Raw genomic sequence first — 25,001 nt, 5'->3', positions numbered from 1 at the left:
TCGAGGCAGTCGGTTCTCCGGTCCGAAGACCTCCGAATTTTCCTTCGACTGCGCAGCTATACTTTCTACGTACTTAATCATTATCAAGGATGCAACTTATAGTAGTTCAAACGAGCTTAGTGAGTACATCGAAGATATTGGAGCATATGAATATTTGTAATCGCAGGAATAGTAGCAGGAAAAAGAGGCGGTCTCCCGTTCCGGCCCCCAGCGACGCCCGGAAAGCGGCCCACTGTAGTTATGGGATCCCGCTCGGCACAGTGGGGTCGATTCACCGGCATCCGGCTCTGGCATCGGTGGCTAGCTAGGTGCCTTAGTCAGACCAGACCTGCTTGCATTTCATTAGGGACAATAAACACTCTTTGAATTTTATACTTTTGAAATGGGAAGACGAGCTCGGTTTAGGATCTGGCCTCTCAACGCGAATAATTCCTCGAAGACGTGGACTTTCACCACAGTGGTCGACTTTCACTGTTGCCAAGTTTCGACTTCCATGTTTGATATGTACCTACTGGACGAGAACGAAAGGTATTTCATTCCAGTCGGCATTTACTTAATAACTTTGCCAATGAGAGGACATCCACATCTGTGCCACAAAGTCGCCGGACGGCGCCTTGCTAGCAAATGAGTAGCAGATTTCGACGCGGCATCTCCGACCTGGTGAATTTTGGCCTACGAAGGTCTGCCACAACTTGCGGCACGAGGTGTCTTGGCAGTCTGCAGGAATGCGAAATTGCGGAAGGTTCGGCGAGTTTTGATGTCAGAAAATAGCCGCTGCAGTCATGCGCCTCCGAGAAGTTCAAGGCTGATTGACTCACCCTCCGTCATCAAGAAGATCTTCGTCCTCTGGGAGATGCGATCCTGTCTCACGTGTCCTCCTTCTCCGAATATTCCCGCGGGCTTGTCAAAGAGTTGTCTGTAAGACATACCGTGCCTCCTTGTGCCTAACCGGAATAGGTCGACACACGAGGTACTGCGTACCTGCACTACATGCCGGAATTGAGCATAAGCGCTACGAATCCTTCAAGGAAACATATAAGTTCAGCTAAGTGGTGCACTGAAGGGTCCACATCGTCGCTGGACACCATAGGAATCCGCGCTTCACAATGTCAATATCATATCTAAAGTCTTTGCTATTTCGCAATAGCCCCACCGACGCACCTTCAGAGCCATGGCTAGTCCCAGAGAAAGACACGACTGAGGTCTTGACCTTGCCAGATGGTCGCAAGCTCGGCTACTCACAGTACGGGCTGTCAACGGGCAAGCCCATCTTTTACTGTCATGGACTTCCCGGCTCTCGCGTTGAAGCCGGTCATCTCCACGAGGCAGCCCTGGAGACTGGCGCCCGCATCATCGCGACGGACCGCCCTGGCATGGGACTAAGCACCTTCCAGACCGGAAGGACGCTTTTAGATCACCCGAAAGACCTGGAACATCTCGCTTCTCACCTCAAAATTAACGAGTATGGAGTGATGGTAAGCTGAGCATGTTATTTCTATCCCAACATGCATTTTCTGACTTGGATAACAGGGCGTATCAGGGGGCGGACCATATGCTCTTGCATGTGCGCGAGCCATGCCTCGCGACAAGCTCAAAGCTGTCGCCATCGTCTGTGGAATCGGCCCACCAGATATTGGCATGAGCGGGGCAGGTTGGTTTCACTGGCTCGGCTTCACGTACGGATGGCGATATGGCCCTCGTGTTGCCGGCTGGTACTTCTATCGGGAAGGTCAATACAACTTGCCAGACGAACAGCGCTTGGAACTACGTCTACAAGAGGCAGAGAAAAAGAAGGCGACTTATCCGAGACAGGAACTTGGTCTCTGGTCAGACAGGGAGATTGTAGCACGGATGGTCATGACCGGTCGGCAGTATTATCGTCAAGGAATTGATGGAGTGAGTCACGACGGGTACTTGTGTGGAACAGAGTACGGGTTTAATGTGGAAGATATTCGGACTGACCTGCCTATGCGGCTGTGGTATGGACAGCACGACACGTTTGTTCCTCCGAATCATGGGGTTCAGATCGCGAAGAGGTTAGGGGACCATGCTCACCTCCGACTGGAAGATGATACACATGCCAGCATATTCTTCCGCTGGCGGAAGGAGGTTCTCGCCGATTTGGTGAAACACATTTAGGTGAAAGGGGGAATACCGTGTAGTATACCAAGTCGCCGCTCACAAACCAGGAGGGAAACGTCGCCACTTGCTATATCCTAACAAAACCACACTATTGAAGTAATTCACACCATTCATGCCTGCCGGCCTGCCGGGACTAAAACAGGCCAAATTGAGCTCATACATTCGATTGATCGGGCTTTAAACTAAGATGACTTCCGTCCATTTCGCGTTCCCCGCAACACCTTCTCCCTGCATGATACCATCCAGGTAGGCATCGCCTATCAGCCTGTAGCGTTTGTGTTTGCTTGAAGTCGTACCCGCATCCTGTTCACGCAAAACGTAAGGAACTTTACCACCAGCAAGTACCATCACGATATCGTTAGGCTGTGCCTCGGCGTCAGCCATTCCCATATCCCCACTGTTCGTGCGTATGAATCTACGTCCAGAAAGATTGGGGACCAATGGGTACTGAAAAGGTTCATTCTTCAGTAGAGACGGGCAGTAATTCTCCTTGGAGCTCACAACTTTGTACCACCTCAAGTACGAGTCAAAGTCAGCTGCTGGATCCGCCAGCTTCCACTCCCGATCTTCTTTTAGATAATTGACGGCCAGATTGCCACACATTGTTCGCCAAAATTGAAGTTCCCTTTGACTGGCTGCTCCGTACGATGCGGGAAGACGATCTGGGAGCCTTGCTAACTGACGAGCCTGTTTGACGATCGAGGTCGCTCCAGCTAGATCACCTGGGTCTGAGAAAAAGCAAGCATTTCCAACGGTTCTAATCCGATTGATGAGAACGCCATTCACAGTAGCATGACTTTGCAGGTCATCAAACTGAAATCGGAACTTGGCTTGACTCCCCCAAGATGCATTGTAATGCAGAAGTGTCATCTGGCGGTCCCCACATAGGAGATGTGTAAAGTGATTGGTCGGCTTGAGAGACCAGTCCGGAATGAACGACGGTAGATTCAGCGATGTCTTCTTTCCGGGGCTGAAAAAGCTGAAGATATCTAATGTCTTCGTATGCTGTATGTTCTGCAGCGCGACGTCGATGAAAAGTTGCTCAATGGGGATGTCGTCATCAGGTTGCATGTTGCTTGTAGGAAATGTGAAATCCATTCCAAGCATTCCATACACCCTGTCTCGAGGCTTGCTACATCGTTGCCACCGCAAGTCGTGAAGTGTCCTTAGAAAACTTCGATCTCCCTTCAATCCTCTCGTATGGATCAACGCATTTGTGTGGGTGAAGGCGGCCACAAATCTTTCACCGCATTCGACAAACAGCGGCCGCAGCATTGATTTGAAATGTGTCGCCGTAAGGCAAAGAATCCCTTTAAGAAGAGGCTTCCCCCTATCTTGGTCGTCTCAAACTGAAATGAGAACCTTTCTGCAAGAACGAATTCCTGTACTGTCCATACTCGGAAGAACCACTCCGCCGAGAAGAACTTGGTAAGGTTGCGCTCAACTTAAGGTGTGGAAATGCTCTGACCGTTGATCTGATTCGCGTTAGTAATATAGATGCAATATCGAGGTGGCTGCGTACGTGTAGATGCGGCTCAAGTGCTGGGTTAAGGTGGGCGTCTTCCTGTCGAGCTGCAAGCTTGAGGTATTCGGTAGCAATGGTCAAGCCATCCCACTTTTTGCCCAGAAATATGACAACATGAGATGCGCCTTTGTATATCTCACCCATCATCTTTACTTGACTCGGGCGTTCTTTATGATTTTCCTGGTTAATACATAGGGCGTCGATCCAGAGAACGCGATCCGACCGGCTGCGTCGCAGGTAGTGAAGAAGCTCAAAGAGGTTTCTGGAAATCTGAAAGTCTAGTGAGTTGACTTTGATTACTCTGTCTCGCTTTGGGTCTCCCCATGTGTATGAGACTGCCTCATACTGAGTGCTTTTGGTGGGCGAAATTGCAAACAGACTGCACTCAATGGGAGCGGAGTGATCGTTCGCAGGCTTTAATCTCAGCAGGCGGATTTGGCCATCGGCAAGAGGCGAATGAATTTTGCTGTCGCGTCGAGGAGGCATCTTTGTTGAAAGGTTTGGTTTAAATGGCTTGCTTAGTATGAATTTGTTCTTCAAAGGAGTGAAGAAAATGAAGCGTGAGGAAAAGTCCAGCGGTAGAGTGTGGGATAGAATGGCAAAGTCTGCCGGTTTAAGAAATAGAGGAGAGAGGAAAAGCGCGGCATTTTGCAGTAATGAGATACCTTACTTCAGGGTATGCCTTTTTGGTCAGAGTATCCACAAGCACCGTAGACAATTATTGACACCAAGCCTGATTCCACTCCTTGGCCAGTACCATGTCATTCATGTTTGCTTCGCTTCGTGTTGGTTCAAGGATATTCATCCCCTCGGTTGCAACAGTTCCATCTTCCTGTGGGGTATCGCAACAGGAGTGGTATAACATCCCCTGTTCAGCATCTTATCTGTTTGCTAGCATATATGGAGACAGATATCGTTATCATTCAGGCAATCGATTCCAGTCAATGCCTCGAGTACGGCGTCGCATCACCGATGCCAAGCATTACGCCTGCAAGGCCGGCAGCGGACGCCGGGCGAAAAACTGCCCGTCGCAAGGCTATTCACAATGCACGTGGAATACCAGCCAAATACTGTGACAATAAACAACCAGGGCTTCTGTCCGGATATTAACCAGGATGCAGTGACCTCTCCCCCGCGATTAACCATGGTTGGCTCAGGAGACCGGCCGGTCGTAGACCTGCAGATGAAGATTATTTGGTAAGCAGGTGGTAGCCGTGGACAAAGGGAGTCGTACCCGAACCAGTGCCAGCCCATCTATGTCTCGCTTAATTTTGTTGGCTCTCATTCCTGCCCCTCTTCCGAATCGCTCTTTCTCAGCGGGATACAACATCATCAAAGAGTCGTCCATCGCCCGTGCCTGCTGACGATCCACCCCTGTAGATCCATATCTTACCATAGCAGCGATCATGGCGGATGAAGGTGCCGTTCCCAAGTCTCCCTCGAGATCTCCGACGAGACCCAACACCGCCGCTCCAACAGCTGCAGGAGAGGAACTGGCTACCAACAGTCAACAAACGCCTGGCCCCAACATCGAGACTGATGACCCGGTGGAGGATGCAGGCTTTTTTACTGACGATAGCTCCACTCAGTCCACCTCATTGTCATCCAGCGTCCGCGACTACAACTTCGAGAACAAACGACGATACCACAAGTTCAAAGAAGGCCGCTACCTGTTCCCCAACGACGATCTTGAGCAGGAGCGCGAGGACATGAAGCATGCTATGATTCTTCACCTATGTGGTGGGGTACTTCATAACGCGCCGTTGAAGAGTCCCCAGAAGATCCTCGACATCGGGACTGGTACCGGTATTTGGGCTATCGATAGTTCGTGCATTCAAATGCTCTTACGAAGACTTGATGTGAGAGTCTGAACTCGCTGACCGGCACATAGTGGGCGACGAATATCCGGAGGCAGAGGTGACTGGCATTGATCTCAGCCCCATACAACCCTGGTACGTCCCGCCGCACGTGAGTTTCATCGTTGATGAGCCGAGGCTGAATGGCTCTACCCCGAAAATTCAATCGACTACATTCATCTTCGACACATGGCACCAGCCATCAAGAATTGGCCCAAGCTATTGAAAGAAGCCCATAGGTATGCCCGGACTGTGATTTGGAGGTCGATATGCTAACGACAGTAGAGTCCTTAAGCCCGGGGGCTGGATCGAGCTTCAGGACATGAAGTGGACATTCGACTGCGATGACCGGAGCATGCCGTCTGATTGCACGCTTCCTAAGTTCACTAGCCTCGTCAAAGAGGGTCTAGAGAAATTCCGGGGTTGGACTCTTCGCAGCTGATCACCATATTGAACGCTTGGAGGCTGCGGGCTATGTCAACCAGGTCAACGACACGAAGAAGCTCCCTGTTGGTCCGTGGGCCAAGGAAAATGACCTGAAGATCATCGGCCGCTACAGCCAGGCGGCTGTTTATGATGGCTTACACGCGAATACCATTGCACCTCTTACAAGAGGTCTTGGCTGGTCATCCACTGAGGTTGAGATCTTCTTAGTACAGCTGCGCAAGGATCTCATGAACCCGTCCATCCACTCGTACGCACACTACTATTCGATGTCAGGCCAGAAAACGTTGGAAGTTAAGTAGTTACTGATTTAAAATTTGGAGTTTCGCAGTAGTTACTGATTTAAAACTTGGAGTTGTTTTTTAATCACATGCAATCGCCTACATGACTTGTCTATCAGGATGGTCAGCTCTGGGGTGGAACATCCTGCGGACATCAACCGAGGCTAGGACGACATTGAAAACACAATAAGCGGCTTTATTTCGTGATGCATGCTTGAACTTCTAATCTAGAAAGTTCTATTAAAACATGGACATGGCCCTTGTCTCTCAGAAATCATGTCGTGTTGCGAGGAAAAGGCGCAGTTGCTGCTTAGAGATCGTGGTGCCAATGTCGTTGCAACAGTTTCATTGCCGGCAGATAATGTTGAGGGTCTGGCGCTGCACCCGCCTCAATGAGGGTGTCAGCTGCTCTCGAATTTCCCTTAATCCTCGCCAAGTGAAGAGCCGTACGCCCTTCAGTATCCGTCTTCTCCAGATCAACGGAAACATGATTCTTCTTCTTTGAAAGCCTGCAAATATTGCGAACAATTTCATCTTTACCGTGTAAAATGGCGAGATGAAGCGCCGTCCAGCCGTAATTGTCGGTCTCATTAACAAAGGCATAAAGCTCCTCGACAGCGCCCCAGTGGCCTCCAACAACAGCCCAGTGGACGGCCAAGCGACCGTGAAAGTCTTTAGCGTTCCACTCAATTCCCTCCAGACCGTGGATGATCTGCTGATAGGTTGATGAGCTTATCTTGTTCAAGTGGGCAAGAACGGCAACGTTCCCCTCGCCTGCCGCCACATGAAGCGGAAACGCTCCATCCGTGCCTTGAACGTGGAATGTTGCACCTGCGTCAGTGAGTGGAATAATGACATTATCATCGCGATAGCCGCAAGCATAATGAAGCGGCGTGTATCCCCGGAAGTCTCTTGAGTTTACGTCAGCCCCGTTTTTGATCAAATATTCCACCATATTCAGGCTTTCTGTCCTAGCAGCGTGGTGCAGAGGTGTAGAGCCAGATGCATCGGGCTGATTAATCCAAGGGGTATCTTTCCTGCATGTTGCGGGGTTCCCATTGATCTTCATGGCCTCGAGATGAACACTTGTCATGTTGAAGCGTTGCGGCAACTTGGCTGATAGGTCTGGTGGGTCTTTGCGCTGCCTCCAAGGCAGGCACTTCCTCGCATGAAATCTATGACACAACCGCGTCTCAGACTGCTCTACGTCATGTTCAATATCTCTGGGTTCTCTCAGATAATGCAGAAAGCCTTGGTGTCTGTCTTGGTGGGTGTAAAGCGTTTGCAGGTCTTCGAAGAGCTCGTCGTTACCTAGAATTCTAAGGCATGTTAAAAGTGCTGTTCGATGCTTCCGGAAATGTTGATCGAGATTCTTGCGTTGACCAGGGGTCATGTCCGACGACCAGCCATCGGGTTGATGGCTTTCAGCTTCCTGATCCAACTTTCTACCCTCGACATTCATCAACCAAAGTTCGTCTTGTGCGTCCTGAGCATGCTCGATTAAGAAGAAAAAGAGGTGCAAGAAGAAAGCTCTGCCCAGTTGAACTTCTTTATGAAGCTTGACGGAATTCAGATCATCATGGTCTAGAAATAGAAGCTCCCAGTTTTGCGCTTTACGAGCCTTGATCTTTTCCTCACAGAGAACGTCGAAGATTGCGAATGGTACTGGCGCTTTGTCCCAGAAGCTCAAAGGCAACAAGAGGCTCAACGTAGCCTCGATCTCAGAGCCAAGCTCAAGGTCGATTAAATTTTCAATGAGCTTATTCAGGTCCCCATGCTTCAAAACACAGAGTCGGAGATTGCTCCTCAGAATATTCCGCCAGGTGATGTCAATCACGATGTTCTCAATCTCCGCTCTACCTCGCACAGAAGACCTCAACGTCTGTGCCACGGAACAGAAGAAGGAATATAGTAGGTCTTTTGCGTAAAGAAGATCTAGTGTCTCCTGAGTTTCGATGGCCCAGTGAGCCCTCTCAGAGCGTTGAGGCAGTAGCTCCGATACAGAATCCCGAGTGCGCCAGAACTCTCGCTCTCCTCGTGGAACGTCTGAGAATGGTCGTTTTTGTGGGTTGAAACCCACGATTCTGCTCGACTGAAATTTCTTCGGCACATCGTAAATCTCGTCTTTATCTTCTCGGGGAAGTCGGTACTCGGTTATGTTGAACATGGTCTGCATAGCTTTTGGCGCCCAGAGACTGAGATCTTTACACATCTGGTCTCTCATCGCGTTATCCGCCGGACATAGAATTCTCAGACTGGCTGGATATATCTTGTTACGGAGCCAGCTGTCATTCTCTGAGTTGACGTGTTTGAAGTTCTCGGCGCCCTGGCTGAGCTCAAATTCCTCATCGGCTCCGCGCGCAGTATATGCCCACAGTGACAAGATAGCGTCGATGTCATCTGCCAAAACTTTCCAGGACTTTCCCTTGTGAGCCAATCGAAGCTGGAGAGACATCGCCGGATTCGAAATAGGAGTTGATACTAAGCCGTTGTGAATCACGTCAATATTCCAAAGGAAATCGCTAGTTCCGTCGACTCCAGTACCAGTAGGGTACAAGATCGACATCGTCGTTTCCATTGCATGAGCAAGGTTCAGAGCTGTCTTTGACGTCTCTCGCTGGAAATTTGCTAGCTTAGCAAGCTCTCGGCGTACGTCCAACAGCCGCGAACCCGACTGGGGCCTCGAAAAGCTTTCTTGTACCGCTTCAAGTGGATGGTATCGGGAGCCCCACCCCGTAACCACAGCCCATGTCCCAGGAATATCATGTTGATTTGCTTTTCCCTTCTCACGATGCCGCGATAGCGGGCTTGATACGGTATCTTCTGCGGTCCCATCATTTGGAGATTCAGGTTCCGTGGGCTGGGTCTCTTTGATAGAGGACTCGTTCGTCTCCCAGACATGCTGTTCTTTGACTAATTTCCAAGCTAGCCAGTCAATTTCAAAACCGGCGAGAAGCCTTGACTTCTCAAAGGAACTCGCAAATCCAGGTCTCACAAGAGCTCTTGCCATCGTCATAGCACCTACTGCAGCGAGCTGTGCCAGAGATGCTGCTGCGTTCATCGCCCGCAGGCCAACGAACTGGATGACGAATCCCACAAGACCAATGAGAACTCCGATAATGGCCATGAGTTGCAATGTTTTGTTGTCCTTTCCCTCTCCATAATCTTTGCTGCGACGAGAGGTGATGATTTCAGTTCGTGGTAAAGAGGGAAAGGTTGCAAAAGATTCAAAGACTTGATCACTAACGGTCTGCCCTTGCTGTAACCAATATAGACGGATCTCATAGCCTTCGGTGGGTTTGTATCGTTGCTCATGTGTACTACTTTCCACCACACGAGCACACAGAAGCAACCCTGCAACTAACAGGATGGTACCGCTAGCAGCAAGTGGGAAGGCATGTTCGGGAACAGCTTCGTCATCCTTTTTGAAATCATTGCGTATGTAAGATGGATAGGTCATGACCGCAAAGAAAGCCAAAACGCCTAGTTGAAGAATAATCCCCATGACTGCAACAGTTCTGATAGGAGTCCGGCTATGGCTCTCTGATAGGTTGAGGGAGATGTTCGGCGCTTCAGGACCTGTGTTTCGAATGACGATCATGGAGGATCCGTCGAGAGGATCATCGGCAGGTGTAACTTTGGAGCTCTGTAAGCCGGTCTCTGTTGTTGATCCGACGGTAGTTCCATTTGAAGAACCATGTATAGGATGTTGAGAGATATTGCCCAACTCTATGTTACTTTCCGTTGAAGCCGACGCATTGCCTAAAACACTTAATCACAATCTCCGACGAAATGATGGATGAGTGTCTGCCAAGAAACGTACCTCTGCCTCTGGGAAACCAGGCACGAGTACGTCTCATAGCCCGCCGCACTACCGTAGACCCAGCATTGAATTCATCTTCAACCACAGAAACGGAGGTTGACAGTCCTTTATCAGTAGGTTGTGTTTGCCCTTCTAGCTTAGAATCGCGAGTTCCTTATTTAGAGTCAGTAATTTTCCCTCATGGTGTAAACTACATACCCTACCTTCCAAGTTCAAAAGGCCATCCGTAATCGCTTGTTCCAGTGTCTTGAAATGGATTCTCCCAGTAGTCTTGCTGTTTCTCTTAGCCGAATCTTTGGCGTTGTCACCTCTTGGTACGAGGCAAATGTACTCCCACACAGGAGCCAAGCCTTGACACCTAACGATACTCTCGCCATTGTACAACTCGCAAACCTCGCGTGAAGTAGAAGACATCAGCTCCATTTCGGCAACTGAGGTGTTCTCCTTCGCCCGGCCAATGATCGCCTTAAGCCGCATCGGCCCGCCCACGCGAATTGCGCTCACAATGATGGTGATAATCCCTAGCGGAGCCATGGCCAACGCAATACAGTCTGCCCAACCCAGTGATTGACTCATGAACTGCATAGTCGCGCGTTCTCCAAAAAGGGCAAGGACACTAGATCGATTAGCATACTACCCAAGAAATGGTACAGAATCAGACCCACGGCGCTAGATCAGAGAAGAGGTTGTTGGTGAAATCATCCAGAGCCCCAGCCTGTGCGGATACAATCAGCGAGGTGAATGCGAGGCATGCCCATAGCCGGCGACGCGCCATTTTGGTCAGTTCCACCAGTGGATCGCTGCGCTCTACTGTACGAGACTGGTGCTTCTGGCTGGTAGTCTTTGGGATGGAAATCCAATCGTGTGAAAGATTAAGAGAAGTTGGGAACAGGCTACGGGGGCTTTAAAATTGCTTTGGTATTTGAAGATGGACAAGGCTGGCGGCTAGAGCAGAGGCTCATGCAGGCGTGCTGACTGACTTTGATCACGACGTAATGATTGGTGAAGCGAAAGGGTTTGTTCCATTTCGATCAATCACTTCTTGGCAGCTGAGAGCCTGCCTCGCTAGCCTAACAGATCCTTTGCAATTGGTCAACTTTACATGGAAGTTGCAGATTCGAGACTGATTGCAAGTGTCACCCAGTATTTTATAGAGGTTGTCAGTTGACGGTTTTACCTGCGAGAACAAAATCGGTCATAGTCGACAATCAAAGAACAGGTTATTATGCTCAAGGAGTGAACTAGGGAATTGGCGTTCATGCCTATGACGGGCTTAATCAATCATTTGATGCAACCCATCAACCGCGATGCATATACATTCCCTTCCAGTTCACCCTAAGGTTATCTGCTTGAATCTATTCATCTTAAGCAGATAGCCTAATTCTACATAGAGTACAGTTCTGGGGCATTTCAGCTACTAGAACGACCGCATAAGCTTCCTGGTGAAGGTTTTCAGTTTTGTTACTCCGCTAGATAATTGTATCTGTGCATGGGGCCGGGTGGGGGGTGATCACAGGACAACAACAATGACGACAACCAAGACCGAAAAAAGGAAAAACACCTGCGATAGGAACAAAAGTGATAATAACAATGATTGAGGTAACAATTACGATGTTTAATATATTAGGTGAACATCTGATTGGATGTACTCATGGGGAGCAGAACTCAAGTATCTTGAGTAGACAGCTGGGGACTAAGCGATGCACGCCCTGTGCGACTGCGCAAGACCGAGACATCGGACGAACCAAGTCCTTCATTTGTCATATGGATATCTCTGACGTCGGACATATTTTTGCTAGAGGCCGAAAGTCAACTTCGTGGGCATGCAGTGGCTGAGGTGGTCGGACTTATCATCTTAACTCCATAATAGCGGCATCTGTGGAAACACGGGTCCCCTGGCAGTACGATCCGACAGAACAGAACCAATTGGTTTTCCGACATCAGATACGCCCATAACGTTATGTATGCGGAGATTCTAGGGGTTGGTTACCTGTAGAGTTGCGGAGTTTAGGCGGGTCAGTGTCACGAGGAGTGATGCAGGCGGCAAGCTTCCAGATTGCTTCAAGACGAGATGAAATGTCTCGATGAATCTTCCTATGACACCAACATTCGTCACCTGTCTTATCATACCTTAACTTGCCCCTCCTCTGAGACTTGAAGAAACCCCGGACATACCAATCAGACACTCTCAGTGAGTCGCATCATCATGGCACGAAAATACACCAACAAGCTCGAGGGCAAGTCTGTTCTAGTTGTCGGCGGAACTTCCGGGATTGGATACGCCGTCGCAGAAGCAAGCGTCGAGTACGGCGCTAATGTCGTTGTGGCGAGTCGGACCCAGGAGAAAATTGACAGCACGATCAAAAGACTCAAGGAGTCGTACCCGAGTGCTGCGGACAGAATCCGAGGTCACGTCGTCGATCTTCACAGCGACGACTGCGAAACTAGCATCACGATGCTGTTTGAGTATGCGACCAATGGTAGGAAGGACTTGGTGGATCACGTCGTGGAATCTGCCGGAGAGTTCCTCGCCAACTCGCCCACGCTCCAGGACGCCACGCCAGGCAACATTACAGACTTCGCGCGAACCCGCTTTATCGGCGTATCTATCCTAGCCAAGGTGGCAGGGAGCTATATGAAAAAGGAATACACCTCATCGATCACCATGACGAGTGGCGTACTGGGCTACAAGCCAATGCCTGGCTTCGGCATCAAGGCCGGCTTAGTCGGTGCCAAGGAATCGCTGGCGAAGGGTTTGGCTGTCGACATGGCGCCTATCAGAGTGAATCTGGTGGCACCGGGTGCCGTACAAACTCCGTTGCTGGACCATGCCAGTGAGAATATCCCGATGGAAAAGGAAGCTGTGGCCAATATGTACCGGAGCTCTACCCTCTTGGACAGGATCGGAGACCCGGAAGACCTGGCAGAGGCCTACCTGTCAATGATGAAGAACTACTTCATAACCGGAACTACCATCAACGTGGAGGGTGGCTTTTTGTTGAAGTGAGCGGATATCACGGAAGGATCCGGCGTTCGGCAGGCTGAGATGGCGATGTTGCCGGCTGGAGATCTGACGGAGCTTGCCCCGGTGACAATCCGCCGGGAGGTGAAGAAAGGGAGCACCCTGTCTGGCGCCGGGCCACAATCCCAGGCGTCTGGGTGGAGCTAGTTTAACAGCCTTTGACGATGATATCCTTGACATATCGTCGGTAGATGGGCACCTGTTCTGCCGCCTCTTCGGAATATCCCTAGCTCAAGACTACCTATGTATGTATGAAGTAAACAGATGATGGACCCAAGCCAACAGAAGAGCTTTGACCAAACCTTGTGTGAACTTTCGCTTATGTAATAGATCGTGATTTTGCTGCTGCCACGGACCATTTGCCCCTGGCCTTTTCCCCGCGGGTTCTGGATTTCGACATCCGTCAACCCGTCACAACATTGACAAATCCAACCCTCTTTGTCTGTCTCGGAATGACTGTGCCTAGTTGCCGACTTTGTTTCTGTGTCTTACATGGGTGAATGGACTTCCGGATGACAACGGCTTCACAGTCTGCGCCCCTGTCCTGGTTGTCTCGCCCTGGGAAGGCCGCTCTTCGTCCGATGCCAAACACACAATGGAGGTATGCGATTCTCTTTCTCCAGCAGTCCAATTGCGAAGAAAAGCGACTGACGTGAAGGACGCCACAGTCGTTGAAGTCCCAGCCTTCCGGTGGGAGGGCAACAGTACGACGCTGCCCGCCGATCCCCGATCCGGCCCCCGACAAACACCATCGGGACGCGACTATCCGGAGAGGATTCCGGCCGAGAACGCGTTGCCTTCAATTGGGAACCCGCGAATGCGAGACGGCCGGATTCGCATCTAGCGAACGAGGGCGATGAGCCGCCATCAATCAGCCCCGGCGCCACGCTCCTGAGCCAGACCGCATTCTGGCCACGACGCCGGCTTCACGCTTGGGCCAGATTGTTCATCCCCACCGAACCAACTCCACAAATAGCTCGATCGTACACTTTTGACAAGGACGAAGCTATAGACGCCGGTGAGGCTGGGATATGTGCTGTCAACATGGCGCGATAAATTGGGAATCGCGTGGTAGGGAAGCCGTCCGGAAACCAATGGTCTTGGTGGCTGGAAATCTTCAACTCCATTGTCAAGCAAGACATTTTGACACAGCAACCGCCGTCATGCTGCGCAATGGAGTAGCCCTGTCGCCGCGGGAGTAATCCAATGGCACATCAGCGCTAGAGCGGTCCAGGAGTTGGCATTCTATGGCAGGCGTGCTATTGAAACCTTGCTCCGCCGATGGATTTGGCACTCCGCGGCGGTAGGCGGCCTTCAAGAATCCTTAGGGCGTAGGGTGATTTACGTCCGAAATATTGGATCATGATCCGGTCCTGTTTGATGTGCGTTTAGATGTGCTACTTGCACGATCTTAGCCTGCAAGATGTGAAGCAGCTTCAGGCACCGTTGGAACCAACGGACCAGTCTGACCAAGTTGTCGGATCCTGCACCCAACCACCGCTTTTGCCTGATGTTGAGAAAACGTCGGCGAATCGGCGACGTCACAAAAGGTCCGAGGCGCTCCCAAGTCCTTCGCGCCACGGCGCAGCCCGCCGCACTTCAAAGGGCCCGTGGCTTTCATGCCAAATAGATGATCCCTTTTTGGTGATCGATGCTGCAGAACAAGACGCGCTCTGACTCAGCCATGATACCATTTCCCCTCGAGCTCTCGCCGAATCACCCTGATGACCCCAACGGTGCTGCATCTTCTCACGTGTTTTCTGCTGGCTAATGCAGCCAGAATTGTGCTAAACCTTGGGCTAATTAGCACCGGCCACGCGGCAGGGGATGAAAATCAGGTGTTCCGTATCTTCGGAGCCGATTGATGCGAATCGTGAGTTCAACATTGCAGCCGACTTTACCGACATGCAACGGGGCCAATAGTGACGATGTTGAGCATCGCGAACAATTGGTAGTGCATTTGATATCATGAGAGGGGGCCAATGCCTGTCTGATACATCTTACTTCATCCGGTGCCCAAAGCAATGGGCCAGATCTGCTAAGGAGCGCCGATCCAGTCGCGACCACTCACAATGTCTCACTCGCCCAAGAGCCCCCAGCACTACAACAGTGAAAGAAAGAACTGGGTGATAATAATGGAATAAAGATGCTCATATTCCGGATGCGAATGAACATGGGGGGAGGGGGTCGTCACTGGCCCACTTAGCCTGAAATCGTAGATCTTGACGGAGCAACACCTAGGGAGACCCCGGACTGCCTTGGCCCCGGCCGGTCCGACGCCGCGGCTGTCCGAGCGAACCCTCTATACCAAAGTTTCTCTGTGGTGATTCGCCAATTCGCGTTATTTGCACCACGCTGCTGCAGGAGAGCCGGTGCGGGAACGTACTATGGGTAGGCGAGATGTGTCTTGTAACTGTGCTGTATGCTGCAGCGTACCTTCGTTCGTCCCATGAATGCAATGCTTCTCCGTTTCTCCCCCGACATTCCCGGAAAGGAAGGACAGTCGTTAGGCGATGTCTCCGAGTGTCACTAGGCCCGTTGTAAGGTGTGTTGCAGTGTGTTTCCAACATGGGGCCAAGGAATCCCGCAGAACACGGCCCATGTGAGTTGTGATGGGGGAAGAGCTGCCGAGGACGGCTCCGAGGTGCTTCGCTTCAGTCCTCGTATTGGGAGCACACGTGTGTTTGCATTGCGTGCATGCTGCGCGCTCTGTCCAGACGGTGTCCAGAATGCTGCAGAAGAGGGGCTAGAAAGAGGGAAGAAGCAAACGAAGAAACGGGTCTGGAAGAAAAAGCAATATGCAGAAGTAATTTGGTTCAAAATCACGTACGCAAGTTATGTCCCCGCCGACGAACTGCGTATGTGTCTTTTTCATTTGTTTTGATTGTCTAGGGGGTGGTTTCTCATATCCATCTGATCGGCTGATCGGCTTGTGGGCCACTTCTCATCTCCATCAGCTAGGGAAAAGTTGGGGAACTGCTCGACCGATTCACGACTCTGATCTGATTCCACTGACACAGGGAGATGAGAGGACGCCGAATAGACTTCTTCCGTGAATAACTTTGTACAGATTCTCTGTGGCAAGGAACCGAAGGCTTGTAACAGAAAGTTATGCCCACCAGCCCTGCATCAGCAGATCATGCCCATCTTTGTTCCCCTCATCCCCCAAAACTGCTAGAATGCCAGTGCAGACTGTAGCAAGTGAAACAAGTTCGCCAGCGAGCAAAAGTAAACTAGTCTATCCCAGCCGCTTCCGGAGCGACAGTACCACGTGTGCAGGGACCCGATGCTGACGGCTAACAAAAGAATGTCGAACCAAGCCTACGGGGTGTGGCGTGCATCGAAGTCTGGAGCTACTTTTTGTAGTTTCTGCCCTCGAACCCCCCGGTCGGGTTCATCTCGACAGCACTATGGGCGAGACCGACACACAGGCGGGATCATTTATCATACCCTTCCCTCCCTCCCTCCTCTCATCAGTCTCCCCCTTCTCGCATGTGGTTTGTCTGACATTCAACAACTATCGCTCGGGTTTGAAACCTTTTTGCCAAACGATCTCAGGGCAACTGCAAACGACTTGACGCCTCGCTCAACCCGCCTACGCAACTTGTCGAAGAGGGAGGAAGGGGGACTCGAGTATGCGAACGGGAGCGAACGCTCCCACATCAAGCGCCAATGGGCTCCATTCTTGATCTGCTCGGCAAGGCCGACAACCTCAGCGACCCCATGCCGATATTGAACGAGCGAGCTGCAGTGCTTGGCATGGTTATTTCTTTCCTGGTGGTCGCCTGGATCTGCGGCATCTTTCGACTTTACGTTCGATTCTTCGTCGCCCATTGCCTGGGATGGGACGACTTTTTCGTCGTGCTGGCCATGGTAAGTCGTCATCATGATGGGAGCAGGTTATGAATAGGCATCTAACATCCATTTAGCTTTCCAGCTTAATGTTATCAGCAGCGACATGTGTATCAACGAATTATGGTCTAGGTCAGCATTTTCTGACGCTGGGCTTCGCTGGTATGGTCGCGTTTGTTAGGGTAAGAGTCCTCTCTACGTCGCATTGACATCCCGTCTGACCACTCCCACAGAGTTTCTACGTATGCGGTGGCGCATACGCGATGGCTACGGCCTTAATCAAGTTGGCGTTGCTGTTCCAGTATCTGCGCATGTTCGAGGCCGGCTCGAAGTCGCGATTCGTCACTCTGGTGGTTATCTACATCACCGCCGCGTGGGGTCTGGCCTATAGCTTTCTCGCCTTCATCCCTTGCTTCCCGGTCTCTGCATTCTGGAACTTGACAACGGTCACGAAGGACAGATGGGCTTTCGGCTCACACGATCCCGTCATCTTCGCGCGCACTTTCGAGAGTCACGTCGGCATGAACGTAGCGTTGGATCTCATCGTATTCCTCATTCCCCTTCGCCTGTTCTTGGAGCAGGGCCTGAGGGCGAAGTCACGTCTCGGCCTCTTGGGTCTTTTCACTATGGGAGTTCTGTAAGTTGATCAACTTTGCAACTCTGGGGGACATCCCGCTAATGCAATCTGCAGTGTAAATATTCTGGGGATTTTCCGATTGATTGGCATTAGCCACTCCCAAGCCGGTACATATCCGACACTGGACCCCTCATGGTACGGTTGCGTGCCCATTGTTCTCGCCGCCGTCGAGGTCAACCTCGCCACAATATGCGCCTCACTGCCGATCTTCTGGCCCGTTCTCCAGATGAACTTGGGCAAGATATTTATCACGAAGGAAATCGAGATCACATCTGAGGTCAGGCGATTCAGCGGCGACGAAGAAATGGTCGGCGAGCTTGGTGATCTTTCGCCACAAAAGTCATTGAAGAGTCTCGGCAGAGACCCCAATCCGAGGTGGTCGGACATGTATGCCCCGTCCCCGGATCGTTCAAGGGCGATGAAGGTGCACGTTGAGGTGGAATCAGGCCACAAGCATGGCGAAAAGCTATTTGTTTCTGAGCGTTCCAGGCGAGTTCTTGACGACCACGAGTCGCAAGAACATATTGTTTCTTCCAATGTTCCATACGTTTAGTTAGATGATACCACATTTGATTTTCCGTTTCACCATTCAAGCATTCTCCTCATCGTCCGTCACAATGAGTGTCATGTTCACTTTCAAGGGGTCCAGAGTGACAGCTCATCACTCGTAACTACGCCCGTAAATCCAGCATATGTCTCAGCCCTTAGAGGTTTCATAGCCTTGGCGATGAAGCGAAGCCTTTGTCAGGTTGAGGAAGTCTCACTTCTTTCGGCCGTCTTCGGCGAAATGAGTCGCAGTTCGTCGGTGATAGGACCGTTTTTTGACTGGCTCGCGGAACTCTATCCGGTCACACTGACATGGTGGCTGATTCCACCTTTGTCCCGAAACTCTATTTCCAGCCTCAACAGTCCTCGCCAGCTTTGATTCGGAGCATGTCCTCCTGAGTCTATTGCTTGTACGTTAATAGATGTTATGGTGAATAACAATATCAGAAGATCGTTTCTTGTCCAATCACTGACTTATTACTATCAAGAATGGTCATCAACTGTCATTCGAGAACCAAATAGCCCCCTCACATGCAAACGTGCGCTAGCTGCGGAGGCTCCCAATTGAGATACACTGATACTCGTAGCAGAAGGGACCACCCCTGATGTCCATCATATCGCTCACCACCATCTCCTTGCCGAAGTTGGGGAAACTCAACGGGTACTGTAGCGTGATATTCTCATAGGGCACATCCCCGAAGAAGTCGAATGGGTAGGCGAACATGGCGTCTGGACCGCCTATGGCAGTCTTGCGCGCGGGCCAGTCTACGTACGGAGCGTTGTCAGTCGGCAGGTCTCCGAGTCAAAAATGTGGTCATATTCGTGAACTCAAATCGGCCTCATGATGTGAGGAGTCGAAGAGAACAGATGAGGGAGGCAATCCTTCCGAAACACGAAATCAGGGACACTTACCACTGCGCTGCCAATCGTTCCAGAGCTTGTCCACAGCACCATGCACCAGATAGAAGATCGGATCACCAGGGGAAGAGTACATGTCAGCGTTCTGGCCGCAGTTAGCTTGATGCTTGGGGCAACTGCAGTATTTTGACGTAAACTTACTTCCCCTACTTGGCCACCGATGCCCAAATGCATACCCGCATGGATTGTCATGCCGCTCAACTCAAAGCTGTAGCCCTGCATATGGTAGTTGAACTCATCAAATGTCGTCGCTGACAATGTTCGTCGGATGATCTCGTCAGACATGGCACTCGCAACCAGAGTCGGGCTGAAGTCACGTCGAAGGCAGTGGGGATTATACTTGGTTGAATTGCCTGCGCATGCGGTCAGCCAACACCACGAAACATCATGATTGAGCTATGGCCGCTAGCATACCAACGCCCATGGGAACAGTCAGGTTCGCAAATGGGCCTTGCTGAACGCATCCTGGGGGTCACGTCAGTTGTGCGGGTCTTGACTCATGGCAAACGTTTCACGAACCTCCGCCCGTTCTGTTAGGAATTTCCGTTGGTGTCTTAGTGGGAAATTCTTCAGGGTCGCTAACGTCCTGGATGTACGGTCCGTTCCCGCCGAACCCATACACGTCGTCGAAGATGGGAGAGTTGACGAAAGTCTCTGCGGTGTTGTCAAGGCCGATGTCCCAATATGGCAGAGCGCCTTGGTACGAGCACTTGTTTCGCAATTCAGACTCGAAGAGGTAAAGCATCCAACGATGCCAGCTGCAAGTCATCAGTTCAACATTCCCTTGACTCTTGCTAGACATTATACACACGGAAGGAAAGTGCCCTAAACATTTATTTTTGTTAAAACAACTTCCGTCTGAATAAATCCCATGAGACTAACCGTGAAGTGCACTTGCTCTGTTACAAAAATGTGCAAGCCTTGGAAATCGTCGTATCGAGACTTTGCACCAGCCCATTGGTCACTGGTCTCTGAAGGTAAAGACATGAGGCATTTCATGGCGGCGATGTAATCAAGCCTCTGCTCCATGGTCGTCTGCCGCCATTCTTGCCTGATCAGAGGGTCTTTGCAACCTTCTGGGTTAACATTCCCTGACGGAGCAGCAAGGACGTCATGCAGGGTAACTAGGGTGACGATAGCTGAACTTAGGTGTGCTGCGAACTGCATGTTGACGATACCTTAAAAGGGTGCAACTGAGGCTGTGCAACGCTTAAACATTAAAGTCTAAGAAAGCACGGTAAACATTGAGCAGACATTCTCCTTATTTATCGTGGAGAAGGGGTCTGTGAAGAGCGGTTCAGTCTGACATCGGGCATGGCTGGCCAAGTGATCACTATCAACGAATCCAAGTCGCACATGCCAATGCAGTCATCATGACCCTGGCGGTATAAGTTTGCTAATATCTTCTTCTGACAATTTTGATTGAACAACAGAACTGCCAGTGCATATACGCACTCGGCTTACTTGCTGATTTCAGCCTGCTGGAGTCGTTCCAATGCACGTTGGTAGCACTGCATGTTGAATTGGATGAAGTCCAGACTTCTTTGTGGTTTGGGTCGCCAACAGAACCCGGCTCAATCGGCGGGGACGATAAATGGAGAGTTCTCGCCGATGCTTGCCCTCCCCTGACTCTTCATTGTCTCCGCAAGGGCATTTGGGGGCGATGACTGCCCATGGGCAGAGAAATGAGCTTCACCTCAGATAAACGGCCTTGTGGATGCAAACCTTCACCAAATAGCACAAGCTTTGATTGCAATGCTAGCATACATAGTAGGTCAACCCACCGGCCGCCTCTGTCAGCACTCAAATGCCGGCAATTCAAGATGACTTCAGTGTTTACAATATCGAACGAGAGCCCCGAAACCGGGCGCGATCGGAAACTGGAGTTGCTCTTTAGCGTGCGGCGTCGAAAAATGGTAGGGTCCTTGCCCCTGTCGTCCTGCAGGCTCCATTTTGCGCACGAATGATAACTCAGTGGACGTGCATCACCTCACGAGTCGCGGCCACGCAGTCCACGTCTGTGGAGTCTCACTAGTGGGACCCTCTGTTCATCTTGTTGATGGCCGAGCTGACGCTGGTGCCGGGGCCAGCATGGCACGTTTTGATCGTGTAGGGGAGTTTCCAGCTGGATAACGAGTGAAATATGATCAGAGCCCATATCAAAAGGCATCAAGCCTGACGGTTGCAAACGAACCAGCGGTCGACGTCTTATGCTGTGAGACCTGACAAGTTGCCTCATCGACGGATCGGAGTTTTGACAGTGATCACGATAGTAACTTACTTATTGGCACCTTTCTAGTGGGTGATCCCACGAAAGACAGGGAGTGTCAAACTCGCGCATCGCATTCACCACGCCTGTATTTCCCTACATCACTGTTCAAGCCCACTCCATGTTTCTTGCCAGTCCTCCCTCTTCTTCTCGATCCTCTCAAAGGTGGACAGAGCGCGCTTGAGTTGGCCCTCGTTGAATTTCAAGGCATCAATCACAAAGCATCGACCAACCCGTATCCTAGAGAGTCTCTCATTGGTCAGATATGATGTTCATGATCAGTGCTCATGCCATTGCAATGCTGCTATCTTCCTGCATCTTCTTGAGACGTGGGGCTGGGAGAGGGTTGCTACACATACATTGATGCCTCAGGTGACTAAACAACTACCTGCGACTTTGAAGCTGTCAGAATCGATTCAGGTCTGACTTCGAACTATTTGATAATCTCCGCCGCTCTTAGTCTCTCCGTGAGTCGTCTAATAGATCCGAGATACTCCCCCGAGTCCGACTTTGTTCTAGGACTATTGTCCATCTCAGACAGTACTTTCTCTCCCACCTGGAGAGCCTCCGCGTTTTGACCATTATTCTCCAAAGTCACAGCAAGATTCCAAGATGTGACGATAGTTTCTCGATGATCAAACCCCAATATTCCCCTTTTCAGTTGTAGGTTATGTCGAAACATTCTGAAAGCTTCTTCGCTTGTTTCGTATTGATAGGCTAAGTGAAGAGCCAGGTTCGACTCGTGCACGAGCACGTCTGGATGTGCAGGTCCAAGGATATCTCTCTTGACTTCAAAGACCTTCCGGTACAAGCTCTCTGCCTCGATATTCTTACCCTGATCTGAGAGAACACTAGCTAGATGCGCCATGCAATCCATGGTGGGGAGGCTTTGCGACCCAAGAAACTGTGTGCTTCGTGAGAGTGCTTCTCGCTGCATCTTTTCAGATCTCTCTTTGTCATCTGTGAGTGCCACAGCCACGGCCAAGTCACTAAGGGCATCGATTGTTTGTCGGTCATTTTCTCCAAGCAGCTCCGTTCGATCTTTTACAAGCTGCTCGAGGATAGGAATAGCACTTTCATCTTCATGGTACACCGCCAGACTCCATCCGAGATGTCCAGTGCTCTCCAAAGTGTTGACGTGTGTAGCGCCGAGGTGCTTCAGGTTCATCTCCCTTGACTGCTGAAACCTTGTCCTAGCTTCCTCATAGCTCCCCATCCAATGGAGGTATCTTCCAGTCGAATTGAGAAGGATTGCCTTGGTCCTACCGATATCTTGGTCTTCGAGAGTGAATGAATGCTGGAGTACGGATTCTGCGTGAGGCAATAAACCCGCACACTGGTTGAAATAATTTGCTTCCGAATATGATGTTGGCCTGGGAAACATGGAGTTGACGCTGTTCAAGGCACTAAGGGCCCATTTATCAACGTGTGAGGGCATCATCTTCCGTAGCCATAACTTAGTCGCAACTTGCACAAGTCGGTGCGTGCTAAATGTAGAGCCATTCTCATTGGCGTTGATGAACAAGTACGCTTCCAGAAGTGCTGCGCTGTCTTCGAAGTCGAAATAGTCTTCTTCTCTGGACTGCAAAAGCTGTGCTGGAATTCCCTGGTTTTGAAAGAAGCTGATGAGAAATAAAAGTTCTGATGCCCTTTGATCTATGGTCTCAATTGACTCGAACGAAATCATCCATGTTTTTGCGACAGACTCCATGGAGTTCCCTGGCCGTGCGTGGTCTGAGAACTCGTGGCTCAATAGCATGGCTTTGGCAACTTCGTTCCGCAGATACCGTTCGAGGTATTCCTGTATTGTTTTCTGCCGTTTGACCATAAAGGCAACTGCTTGGTTGATGGCAAGAGGGATGTATTCAAGAGATTCGAGCAATTCGATGATATCCATGTCAGCTTCCTCTCGCTGCAACCGGAGTTTCACCAGTTGAATGCCTTCGCTCTTGCTCATTTCGCGTACGTTGATTGGCTTCGAAGGAATAGCCACGTCAACAGCGATGTAGCGGCTTCGAGTTGTAAACAGAAGAGAGCCACGGCTACAATGCGGGATGTATTCGGACGGTGTCATGCCACACCTCATCCTTTCTTGAAAGAAACCATCGGCCTTGTCCACGTTGTCAATGACCATCAACCAAGGTCCAGAATGTCGGATTTCTAGCCAACCTTTGACCAGTGCGACAGCGTCTGAGCCCGCATCTCGATAGTTTATGAGATCACACTCGCGGGCAATCCGAGTGAAAGACTCCTCAAAACGCGCTGCTGTCGCCGCATTCACCCAGAAGACAGAAACACTCTCATCTCTCTTTCGTGTTCGATAACAATGCTCGAGAGCTACTTGGGACTTTCTGTTTGATCTGTTAGACAGAGATGCAAGTCAAGCATGCAAACTTCCTCACCCAATGCCCCCAAGCCCATAGAGTGCCACCTTTGGCTGCGAATCCCTCTTGATGGAGAGAGTTTCATCCAGAGTCTTGAGAATCTCATGACGCCCGACGAAGTTGATATTCTTATCAAATGGAACAATCCAAAAGGGGTGAGCGTGTGTCTTCTCTGGTTTCAAGGCGGTGGCAATATGAGTAACTTGGTGGAATATCAAAGCGTGCATATATTCCTTCAAGGTACTAGCAGCGTCGTCGATCTTTTTGTCGGATGCTAAGCTTTTCAGTGCTGCAATTCGTCGGCTCCATTTGGATGTGCCTTCCGCAGGCAGCACATTTTCGAGGATCAGATGGAGCTTTTTGATGACAGTAGAACAACCTATTACCACGGGTTTGAGCGCTATTTGCACATTCTCTGAAACTTTCTCGGCTTGGACCTTCCGCTTCAGTTTCTCCAAATCATTATTGATGAGAGGAAGGACAGTTGCGATCCGCTTGAGGTTTTCCGGGATGTCTTCGACGGCAGCGTCGAAGTCTGCAAGACGATCTGCCACTTTAATACCAATTTCGACAAAGTGTGCGATAGCTGCTACGAGGCCGACGACATCCATTGTGTCGAGATGAGGCGGGATGATGTGTGCGGGAATCCTCGGAATCGGTGCCAGAGATGGGTTTCGTAGAGTAGATGGCAAAGCCGTTTTTTGCATGCGGCATCGTAAAACAGAAAAAGGCGCATATCATCACCCCGCTCACCCTGCATATGTTTATGTGGAACCCAGCTGAGATAGGAATTTCGCGGTGTCATGCATGCTGACAAGATGGACTGAAGTTTTGGGTCGGTCACTTAACTATCAATAATCTATCCCCAATTGGCCGGCCACTTACTTATGAAGTACTAGAATACCCAGAGAAAATCAGTTTGTTCTGAAACCATGCGCCAACCAATTTGGCTTTCGTAATATTACATCGACTAATGTTTTATTGTTCAACCGTCACCCTGACTGACCGGCGCATGTCGGGGCTTCCTAGCAGGCTTCATATCGATGTTGGGTACGAAAGGTCATTATTGCCAGCCACGCCTTGTCTATGAGGGTTAGCTCAGGCTTACTGCCTCGTATAGAGCGGCACTTTCAACATCATGTGTGTTCATAGCCCCTAAGTATCAAAGCAAGCACGTTTGGGGACTTTTTCTCCCAGTTACGTCATGCCCGACTGATCGCAGCGCAGCGCCTATGGCCCCGACAGCTGCTTTCATGCAAACGTGGATAACCTAGCAAGACTTGATCCGGAGAATCAGTAGAT

At 50.5% G+C, this 25,001-nt stretch overlaps 4 protein-coding genes across 4 annotated transcripts; 3 read left to right on the top strand and 1 right to left on the bottom strand.

Annotated features, from left to right (window-relative positions):
• Positions 1–5,073: 5,073 nt before the first annotated feature.
• COL26b_010922 (uncharacterized protein) lies at positions 5,074–6,269 on the top strand (the record flags this gene model as incomplete). The annotated part of the gene is given in 4 exon segments (XM_053183606.1): positions 5,074–5,491; positions 5,559–5,619; positions 5,806–5,945; positions 5,962–6,269. The coding sequence occupies 4 exon segments, from the start codon at positions 5,074–5,076 to the stop codon at positions 6,267–6,269; spliced, it is 927 nt and encodes a 308-aa protein (XP_053032471.1).
• A 6,008-nt stretch (positions 6,270–12,277) lies between these two features.
• COL26b_010921 (uncharacterized protein) lies at positions 12,278–13,078 on the top strand (the record flags this gene model as incomplete). The annotated part of the gene is made up of 1 exon (XM_053183605.1): positions 12,278–13,078. One exon carries the CDS (start codon positions 12,278–12,280, stop codon positions 13,076–13,078), a length of 801 nt encoding a protein of 266 aa, XP_053032470.1.
• A 3,687-nt stretch (positions 13,079–16,765) lies between these two features.
• On the top strand, positions 16,766–18,135 carry COL26b_010920 (uncharacterized protein; the record flags this gene model as incomplete). The annotated part of the gene is made up of 3 exons (XM_053183604.1): positions 16,766–16,966; positions 17,179–17,582; positions 17,637–18,135. The coding sequence occupies 3 exons, from the start codon at positions 16,766–16,768 to the stop codon at positions 18,133–18,135; spliced, it is 1,104 nt and encodes a 367-aa protein (XP_053032469.1).
• A 537-nt stretch (positions 18,136–18,672) lies between these two features.
• On the bottom strand, positions 18,673–19,791 carry COL26b_010919 (uncharacterized protein; the record flags this gene model as incomplete). Its single annotated transcript, XM_053183603.1, has 5 exons — positions 18,673–18,893; positions 19,041–19,131; positions 19,188–19,399; positions 19,461–19,511; positions 19,566–19,791. 5 exons carry the CDS (start codon positions 19,789–19,791, stop codon positions 18,673–18,675), a joined length of 801 nt encoding a protein of 266 aa, XP_053032468.1.
• Positions 19,792–25,001: the final 5,210 nt, after the last annotated feature.

This window comes from Colletotrichum chrysophilum, assembly GCF_026319265.1.
Source record: "Colletotrichum chrysophilum strain AFK26 chromosome Unknown scaffold_124, whole genome shotgun sequence".
In the NCBI taxonomy this organism is placed as follows: Eukaryota; Fungi; Ascomycota; class Sordariomycetes; order Glomerellales; family Glomerellaceae; genus Colletotrichum; species Colletotrichum chrysophilum.
The sequence above is the reverse complement of the archived record's forward strand: the minus strand, read 5'-3'. Positions and strand labels throughout refer to the sequence as shown.